The sequence below is a fragment of the Sinocyclocheilus anshuiensis genome, unplaced genomic scaffold (genome assembly GCF_001515605.1).
Source record: "Sinocyclocheilus anshuiensis isolate Anshui unplaced genomic scaffold, SAMN03320099.WGS_v1.1 scaffold532, whole genome shotgun sequence".
Lineage (NCBI taxonomy): Eukaryota > Metazoa > Chordata > Actinopteri > Cypriniformes > Cyprinidae > Sinocyclocheilus > Sinocyclocheilus anshuiensis.
The window spans coordinates 287846-298460 of record NW_015555819.1 but is presented as its reverse complement, the minus strand read 5'-3'; the positions used below and the strand labels follow the sequence as shown (position 1 = coordinate 298460).

Genomic DNA, 10615 nt, shown 5'->3' with positions numbered 1-10615 from the left:
AAAAAATTTTAAATGTCAAAAAGACATTTTGAAATCTAACTTGACATTTTGAAATCAAATGAATCAAGATGATGTTAAAAACTGATTGCTTCCAGTTTCATTTCAGTTTGACGTCTAAGTGAGCTGTGCTTCAATACATCAATACATTATTGAAAATTACTTTTTGCAGAAATTTTGCTAATGTTGTCTGGCAGATTGTCATTTGTTACTCGAGACACTATTTCAAAACAAAGGCAATTTAATTTATAAAAACTTATATATATATATATATATATATATATATACATATGCTTGTTTGTTTTTTGCTGAGACTATTGTACCACAATATGTTTTAGAATTTTTTTGTGAAATTTTGTATTTAAATGAAATTTTGTATTTAAAAAAAAGTGTCGTTTTTCAATTTTATTCTTGAGCAAAAAATCGGACTGGAATAATGACTACTGGAAATTCAGCTTTGCATCAAGATTGTCATTTGTTACTCGAGACACTATTTCAAAACAAAGGCAATTTATTCAGTTTTAACAAATACTTCATACACAAATATATGTATATATATATATATATATATATATATATATGAAAAAGTACATATTTTATATACTACATTAACACAGTTCACTGTCGTCATTTTCCTGTGTATTCGTAAACTGCCCTACAAAAGCGCCACAAATCTTTCAGTAGTTTATTTTTTTCTGTACAATAAACAAAAAATATTTAGACTAACCATTATGAAAACAAATTGATAATTGATGAATGAAGACAGGCAGCCCTCAAATAAACCCCCAGATCTTCACCAATACAAACACACACGCACACAAAATTCACAAAAGGATTGCAAAACGGAAAAATCTCGGATTATGGTTTATAGCATATTTTAAACGGCTGCTTTTTTGAAATATCATATAAGCAAAAGTCTACAAAGTGTGATGCTCATGTACTAAAAATGACACTTGTGACCGGTTTAAACCCAGTAACTCAACCGTCTGCTTGAATTTTCAGTTAAACATGCTTGTTCCTTGCGTATAAAGGTACTTCAGATAGACCGGAGAGGAAAAAGCCTTCTGTTCTTTTCTGTTTTGTTCAGTGTCGGAGAGATTGAATAAGCCAGCGATGAAGCCAGCATTGCTTATACATTACCAAGCAGACTGGACGCCGTGACTGTTTTTGGTGGGATGGCCAGTAGTTTCCATACGAGCTGACATGTTACAACAAATTGCATTTGTTTTACTTGGAATTAGTTGAAAATTGTTGACTGACGGCTGTGGTTTTGGTAGATAATTTGAGTTTGAGTGGCCACGCTCCTCGGGTTCGCCCGCTCCTTGACGCTTTAGCCGAATATCTTTGTTTATGCACACGTGAGAAGTTTGCACGAGCGACTCAAGTGCCTGGCATCTGAATCTGAACCACCTCTCCGTTCTCGGCTTGCTGGAGCTGAATGGCCTCCTTCACGTCCATCTCCGCCTGCAGCGCTGGAGTCAGAGCTTCAGCCTGAGAACCAAAAACAGTGAATGTGTCATTTTTGTGTCATTAGAAAACCAAATACAACTGCAAAAATGATTGCTTCAAACAGGTTTTCTGAACATTTCCTCCATCTGCCATCTCCATCTGTTCCACCTCAAATTCACACCACTGGATGAAATATTAGAGCTAATTTTACCATGTCGACCTGATCCTTGAAAACCATAAACAAACTATGCAAGGACAAAAGTTCACATGCAGGATAAACATGGTCTGTGCTAACTGCAATGTATTCCGTGCAGTGAATTATGAATTGTATTAATTGTGAGATAAAAAAAATAAATAAAAAAAGTCACATGAAATAAAGTTGCCTAACCCTAACTGGGAAAAAAATATTAATTTAATTTATAAAAACCATCAAAGGAATAAATTACATTTTGAAATATATTACAATAGAAAAGAGTTATTTTACATTGTAATGTTTTTGACTGTATTTTGTAATCAAATAAATGCAGTCTTGTTAAACAAAACAATCTTCTTTCAAAAACATTAATAAATGTGATAATAAATGTGGTTTCTTATCAATTGGTCCATATGGGAAAAATACAAAATAAATAAATAAGAATTACAAAATTAAAAAGTAAATGAAAAAACTAAAACATTATTTTAGGTATTTTAATTTTACTTTTAATTCATGTGAATTTTCTGCAATCTTGTTGTGTGTGTGTGTGTGTGTATATATATATATATATATATATATACATACATACACACATATGTTTTAACATCCACGTAAATTTATTTAAATACATTTTAATTTAAATAAATGTATTTAATTTTTCCCTGATGTCCAGTAATGTTCTCAAGTTTTATTTATTTAGTTTTTGTTTTATTTTACAATTCCCCCCCCCCCCCCCCCCCCCCCAGTATAGAGTTGATATTTGCAGCCAGTGTAAAATACCTGATATATAGGACGTTGACCAAACAGCTGAATACTGCATTAACTCATGAAGTTCATAGTGACAGTGTATCTTGGATGGAAACACCCAAATGGATTCTTGGCATTAAAGAAACAACATTGAATGGAAATGTCTGTCTGCAACACGTTCGGAAATGTCTGTTTGATTAAGATACCATATATAATTGAATCACTGTCAGTCAGCTGATGCACATCTATCGCCGCACGGTATATACCGTCATTCGCCCAGGCTTAATACGTCGCGCTTTACCATATTGATGGAGGCAGTGAAAGCAGACAAATACAACGCTGACAGGTGTACAGATTGATACAACGAAAACAAAGACCAAGACAACAACAAGAGATGGAAAACCAGGAGGAAAGTAAAGGGTCAGATGAAGGCTACACTTTATCTCAGTCGTCGAAATGAAAAACTATCTCAAAAAAAAAAAAAAAAAGAAGGGCAGAGGGAGTGATGCAGGGGGAGACAACGCAGGATGAGTCACTTCAGAGTATGAGCAGTGAGTAATTTCTTCCTCAACACACGCCAGAGGAACAGACCGCACACCTGCACGGTGCAAAGCTCAGACTGTACTCAAGGGCCTGGCCCCCAAGTGCCAAGACTCTTAAAACACAGCCCGCCTGATGCGAGACACTCGCGGCCTGTGCTTTTCATCTGAGGTGTTAAGTGTAAACTCCTCAGGGGCCGATTTCCTGTGGCTCCACAAGAGGGCACTCATTAGAGCCAATGATTCAATAGCTCAAAAGCATCAGTTTCAAACAGCCCTGAGTAAGTGAGCTGACACTTCTGTCGGACTGCACAGAGAACAGAGCTTCCTGGCAAACATCTCCTTACTTTCGACCATTTTTTATCTGTGGCGATCCAATGTGCAATATGGAAGCTATTAAACGAAAAAAATGAAGGGGTGTGTTCATGAAAAATGGCTGTAAACACTACCACATGTTTCGTGCAGCAGATGAGAGCGATTGAAATAATCCTGAAACTCACATAGGAAGAAGCGTCGTGACCACAGGATGGAGGTTGATGCCAACGGAGGATCTGAGCATCATATGTGAGACGCAAGAAGACGGCTGTCTGAAATCATTCAGCTTGAAATTAAACGATTCAAGTGAATAAGTTGACCAATTATTAAGCTTTACTATAATAAATAACACCTAAAGTCAGACCATTCTGTTTTTGTTTTAAATCCTGAAATTAATCTAATCAAATAAAAAACAACTGCCCGTGTAGATCGTGATTAAAATGCAGTGGTTGCCTCTTAATTTCAAATGGCTAGTTATTTTTGTTTAAAGCCAGATTGTTTGTTATAAAGCAAAGAGTCAATAAATAAATTTGCTTAAAAATCAGTATCAGTATCAGAATCCAATTTGCTAGTTAAAAAAAAAAAAGAAAGAAAGAAAAGAAAAATCTGAATTCTGAATCAGCTATGATCGGCGCATCACTAATTAAAATACTAAGTAAAAGGCCTCAAATTTGAAGTACAATCTGGGATGTCTTTTTCTATCAATTCTTCAATAGGTAGATCTTGTCTTTCATAAAGGCCGAGGTCAGGGATCTCGTGCCTAAAGAGGTTGGTGACCACTGGTTTAAAGCATTGGATGTCATTTCCTGGCTTCTTAGCTCCCCAAGTAGGTTGCAATGGGTCAATAAAGTAAAAATTTAATTATTTTTATTTTAATTTATTTAATTTCTTACCTGATGTCCACTATTAGTTTTTTATTTATTTCTCTTTTTGTGATCATGATATTTAATTTTTGTCCCTGATGTCCACTTAATATGCACTTAAAACATTTATTTAAATTCACTTGAATTTTCCCTTAGATCCACTAATGTTCTTTTGATGTTCGTTTGTTTTAATGTTTTTGTAATTATTATATTTTATTTTTGTCCATGATGTCCACCTAAAATTCACTAAAAACAATTATAAACTTTACTAAAATATTAATCTTTCCAATTATTATTACTCATTTAATTTTTCCAATTATTACTATTAGTATTTTTTATTTATTTATATATTTTTTGTAATCATTAGATTACATTTTTGGCCCTAATATCTACCTAAAATTCACGTACTTACCTACTTATTTATTTTTTATTTACTTGAATTTTTCCCTGAGGTCCACTAATGTTCTAAAGTTTTTATTTATTTTTTTGTAAATCATTATATTTTATGTTTGTCCCCAGTGTCTACTTAAAATCCAAATATATGGTATGTAAGTATGTATTTATTATTTTATTTGTTTTTCTCACTGAGGTTCATTTCTACTCTTAATAAATGTTATTAAAATATATAATTTAATTTCTTTTTCATTGCTGTTTTTTGACACGCTCTCCAACTAAATATGACTATGAATATGACAGATAACTGTCCAAGTTTTAAATAAAAAACGCTGCACAACACAACAATTACAGCCACTCAGATTATATTTGATCTTTAATACACAGCTCTGTGGAGCAGGAATTTGGACCAATAGGATCTCACTGTGGGTGTGGCTATGAAATTTTACTGTGGGTGTGGCTACAATAAAAAAAATGGATGAAAAATCGAATCACAGCTGTGACTAGTTGAGACTGGTTAGGGTTTCAAATCAAATTAATTTATTTCTGTATGCATGTATGTAGACACTCTACCTCATTTTTTAATGAAAATATATGAAATACATAATGTCCTTAGGCAGGCTGTGATATAGATACGTTTTTTAAGAGAAAATGTTATTTTAAATTTTGATTTAAAAAAATAAAGCGAGATATTAAACATGCAAGAATTGATTTACATGTAAACAAATTTCCCACCAAATAATTTCTCCAAAAACAGCAGGTAGTTTTTCAGTTCTCTAACTTCAGCACAGCTCCACTGAGTGAGTTCATGCCATAATCCATATTAATTTCCTCTGACAGCTGTTTATTTTATTCCCGTGTCACACTGACAGGTGGTTTGTCACAAAGCGGCAGTAATCTATAATCGATTCGCAGAGATTGCGTCAAATGTTGTGCATGCTGTGCTCTGTTCAAGCATCAATGCCCATTAACAACTTTCCAACAGCTTTGATGTGTACAGTATAATTGCAGAGCCAATTTGGAAGGAGTCCAGACCACCAAGGAAAGCAACAAGTGAGGCTAGAGGTAAATCTAAGACCGTCTGATGGGGTCTGGGTACGTAGGCAATCATCAGGCCGTTCCCACAAACTGCTTTCTGGGGTTTGCTACAGCTTGCCTAGACACTACATAATTGAAGGTTGGCCAAAACGCAAGTGTGTGTATCAGTGAAAGAGAGAAAGAGGAAAAGAAAGATGCAGGTCACTCAGATAACAAGCCGTACAACAAATCTGGCCCAGATACAGCACATCCAATGAAAGAATGCACTTCAAAGAGAGGAAGGGGAACATTTGTTTGTGTTTCATGGCCTTTGTTTACAGCAGAGTATAGAGAAGGGGGAGGGGCTGAAAGATAAGAGGTCTTGGTGATGTCATCGGTAAAGGAAAGTCGTTTCAGAGGCGGAGCAAGTGATGTCATTTTACTGAAAGATGACGTTTTTTTTTTTTGATGAATCAATGATGAATCGTGCACAAAGTGTATTAACAAAGCAAATTGAAAAAAGTACTGATTTTAAGCAGGAAATGCCCTTTAAGACTATTTAAACCATAAGCGCCCAAAGGTCTAAAGAGGTTTTAGTTGTACCAGCTTAACCACTTTAAAGGGCAACTGTGGTAAAGGCCTCGTCCTCCTCCCTGTTACCAAATAGCTCACATTCCTGCGCTCACAAAAGCCATACTGGGGGTGCGTGCTAGTGCCGTAAGTGTCTGTGGAGTGCTTGAGAACACATTTTTAAAAAATGTAAGAGGGATGTTCACAACAAAGGGCTTTGAAATGTTTGATGTTCTCATTGTTGATTTTACAGTTTTTTTTGCTTCAGTATTTTGACTTTCAGAGAAAATATTTTAATTTTGTCAATATGTCATTATATTCATTCGTTATAGTCCATTTCACTCAATTTTATTTGATGATAATGTGCAAAATGACAAAAAAAAACGTGTGTCAAACAGAAACAGTCCCAACTTCAAATTTCCACAGGGTTCCTACTCTTTTGGTTTAATGTCTTTTCATGATTTTTCAATACTATTTTTTGATAAACTAAACTGCTCATTATAAAAATGTCATGATTTTTAAAGCTTTTACTAATTTTTCTATCCAATTACATTTACATTTAGTCATTTAGCAGATGCTTTTATCCAAAGCGACTAACAGATAAGGACAATAGAAGCAATCAAAACCAACAAAAGAGCATTAAACCAACAACAAACATTAAAAACATTTAATTAAATATTTAAGTGCTAAAAAATATGTTCATTAAAGAAATGCATTACTTATAAATGGTTTTCCATTAGAATTTAATGTAAATTTTTATTAATTATATAAAATCACTTTTTTTTTCTAATTTCCAGGTTTTCCTTGACCTTGGCAATTTTGAAATGTATAAATAGTGTATTTTTAATATCTTGCAGTGTTAATGATATACATTACAGTGCCAACTGTATACACTAAAGGAATAGTTCACCCATAAATGAAAATTAGATGAGTTTGTTTCTTCATCTGAACAGATTTGGAGTAATGTAGCATTACATCACTTTCTCACCAATGGATCCTCTGCAGGGAATGGGTGCCGTCAGAACGAGAGCCCAAACATAATTCAGAACTCTTCCTCCAGTGAAAAAGTCTATCTCCTTTTGTTGTATCACATCAAAATCCACTGACATATTTGTTTAGAAGTTTTTTTTTTTGCTTGTAAACAGTGCTTGATCTGTGCAGATTTCTCTCTTGATTCAGATGAGACGACTTTTTCACTCGAGAATTATGGACTTGTATTTTAACCAGAAGCAACAGTTTAAAGCTAAAAATGCCTTAATGAAGAGCTTTTCTCTTCACAAAACATTAATTGGTGGACTGGAGTGGTGTGGATTATTGTGATGTTTTTATCAGCTGTTTGGACTCTCATTCTGACGGCACCCATTCACTGCAGAGGATCCATTGCTGAACAAGTGATGTAATGCTACATTTCTCCAACTCTGTTCTGATGAAGAAACAAACTCATCTTGGAAGGCCTGAATAAATTTTCAGCTTAATTTCATTTTTGGGTGAACTATTCCTTTAATTCAAATAATTTTATTGTCACAGTTTTTGATCTCGCCACAAAATCTTTGCCAACCAAAATTTGACCCACTAATTTCACATCACGAGGTTTAACACTGATTGTTCTTTGTTTTGCATTAAAAAAAGTTTTTCTTCTCCAAAGACAGAAACGTAAAAGCAGATGTCAAATATGCAGTCAAATTGTGCCTGCGCTGCTCAACCCTAGCTTGAAGCCTCACATGAATCAAACACGTGAGTGCAGCTGGGGAAATGTGGTGACCTGTAATGACTGTCGAACCTCTAAATGTGTTTGAATATGCGTGCCCGCCATATCACGGCTCCGAAACGCCGTAACGGCATCATAGGGAAGTGATTAGAGTAAAAACACACATCATGTTGAAAACTTGATGTAGTGCATGAGATGGAAAAGAGGGATAAAAATGAGAAAATAGACAGGGAGGAAAAGGACAACTAAGGGCTATTTATTATTCCGAGGAAAAACAAACTGATCTGGGTTGCTGATTAGCCGAAAGTGAGAGCGGAGAGCAGGTTAAAATCACCGCCTACGATTTCTAGAAAGAACACATGGTGAGAGAGCGAGTTTGACTATACATATTGGTCACTAGTGTTGTCAAAAGACCCGGTATTTCGGTACCAAGTCGGTACTAAAAACATGAAAACGTTACGGTACCAGGTTTTTTTAAGTACCGGTGGTACCGAGTACCCGGTCAACCCGGTTCTTGATGCGCTATCCGAAAGCTATCCTCTTCCAGTGTTGCCAAGTCCGTGGTTTTCCCGCGGAATTGGGATGCTTTAACACTGTTGCCGTGGGTTGTTTTTCATGTCCGAAAAACGACCCCATTAACGTGATATTTAGCTCCTGGAATGTAAATTTTACCAGGGGAACCCCGCCAAAATATGCGTATTTTATCCTCATAACGCGATTTTTAACGGGGAACCCCCCGAAATGAAATTGGTACCGAGAACCGTGGATTTTCACTGGTATTGGTACCGAATACTGAAATTTTGGTACCGTAGAATTGGCGCAGAATTGCCGCCCACCACAAATTGGTTCATTCATCACACACTAGTGCGACATCGGTAGTCATTTTGAGACAGAAAACACTCCTCCCTGAAATAAAACAGCTGTACGCCACAGACAATGTTGACAATATTGATGAAAACGTTATTACAGTAAGTTGTGTTTGTGTGTGTGACTGTGTTTTTGGCTTATCTCACTTGTACTGTGCCGGTGTGGTCGGTCACTGTTCCCAGCTGGACGTATTGCACCTGAATATCGTTACCCTGGAGTGGAGACACGTCAACCCCGCCGGTCCCGTCGGTCGACGCCACTGCGATGAGCTGCGGTCCTCTTAGAACCTAAGAAATAGGTGGGAAAAATGAGAAACATTAGCACTATGCTAACATTTGAGGAAACAACTACACCGAATGCTTATTTATCTGTGGGAAAGCGCTCTAGACACAACACAACTGCTAAATTTCCCAACATGGCTACATGGTTGTAGTAAGAATCATTCCTAAGTGGCGATGTGACTAATTTCGGTGACTAATGCTGTCTTACATGTGAGCGGTGTGACTGTCAAATTGAAATCAGACAGTAAAATGCAGTGCAAGCTGTTCTCTAAACTACCAGCACAAATATTCTTCATATGAAGAATCAAAACAACCAGATGAGCTCCAAATTATCATCCGTTCAAATTTCATGTCGCTAAGCTTTCTGGGTATGCGGTTACTTTTGCAATGATTTTCTTTTATATTGAGATGTGCATCAGTGTGGTTATTGTTAACTACAACTAAAATTAAAACGATTAAAAATGTTTTTTGGAAATCGAAATAAAGCTGAAATAAAGTATTAAATGAGAAGCACAGGTTTTTTTTGTATTAGGATCTAAATAAGAGTGACAATGTCAAACTGAAACAGATAACTTCCCACAATTTTTTTTTTTTAATAATAAATCAATAAAAACAACAAAAAAAAGTTTTTCAGGACCTTTCTTAATTTATCCTTAATTACATTCTTAATTTACTTTATTTATTTAAACTATTTTTTTTTCTAGGTCTGGAAATTACAATCATCTTTTTTTATATTTAGTCACAGTAATAGCTACAATATATATTGAAATATTTTGCAGAGCTTTTTGATTGTATTAAACAAATGCAATCATCTTTTTGTGTTTTCCACTGAATGGTAGTTATTCTCTAACGCTGCTTCTAGGATCAAATTTTCCTCAAAATGTTATTTATGAGTGGAAGGTGAGATACTGATGATAATTTGATTTTAATATGGAAATGATATACATCCATGATTATCTAAGTATGTTCCAATACCTTGTGTAAATGAATCATTGTGCTTTCCTTTCTAAAACTATTACCGCTTTCTTCCTTGCTTCAATCCACACTGATTGTTCCTTTCTAACTTTCACCAGCATATCCATCATCCCATTGTTTAAACAAAATTACATTTCTCACGGTTTACATTTTAATCTGCTAATGTTTCCACTCATTCTATAGCTTATGCAACTGCCTGTCATAAACCTCACTAATGTGCACCTGTTTTTCAGCTCTTCTTTTCACATTGTCAGAAAGTTCAAAAGTCCAACATTGCATACAGTATGCAAACACTGTCAAATGAGTAGGAAGTCCAGTACTAAGTATTTACAATACAGTAGGCGAACAACATCTGGATGATGTACAACATCTGCTGGATTCTGTAGTATGCAACTTTGAGACACTTTGCTATCCCATAAAGCAACTGGAGCTGAAGCCAAACACACTATGATAGTTCATCGATTCGGACGTAGCCCAAAGGGAGGAATTGTTTTCCATTCTCATAGTAACAGGCCAATCAGGATTGTCAGAATGCATTTTGTTTGCTGCGAGTCATTAAGCAACTGTTTCAGGATTTAAAGAGCAGGTCATATGGGTTTTTGAAAAATATCTCTTTTGCAGTTTATAACGTAGCTATCCTTAAATGAAAACAATCTGCAAAGTTGTTAATCAAAAAAGTACATGATAAATAAAGATATTGT

The 10615-nt window shown here is 35.2% G+C and overlaps 1 protein-coding gene across 1 annotated transcript in view; it reads right to left on the bottom strand.

The window, feature by feature from the left end:
• Nucleotides 1-561: 561 nt before the first annotated feature.
• LOC107675239 (protein BANP-like) overlaps nt 562-10615 on the bottom strand; it is a 44539-nt gene continuing 34485 nt past the window's right edge. The window contains exons 11-12 of the mRNA XM_016469518.1: nt 8805-8945; nt 562-1488 (exon numbers count right to left, since the gene is read on the bottom strand). Of these exons, the coding sequence (XP_016325004.1) occupies nt 1378-1488; nt 8805-8945 (252 nt within the window). The 3' untranslated portion in view covers nt 562-1377. The remainder of the gene's footprint in view (nt 1489-8804; nt 8946-10615) is intronic.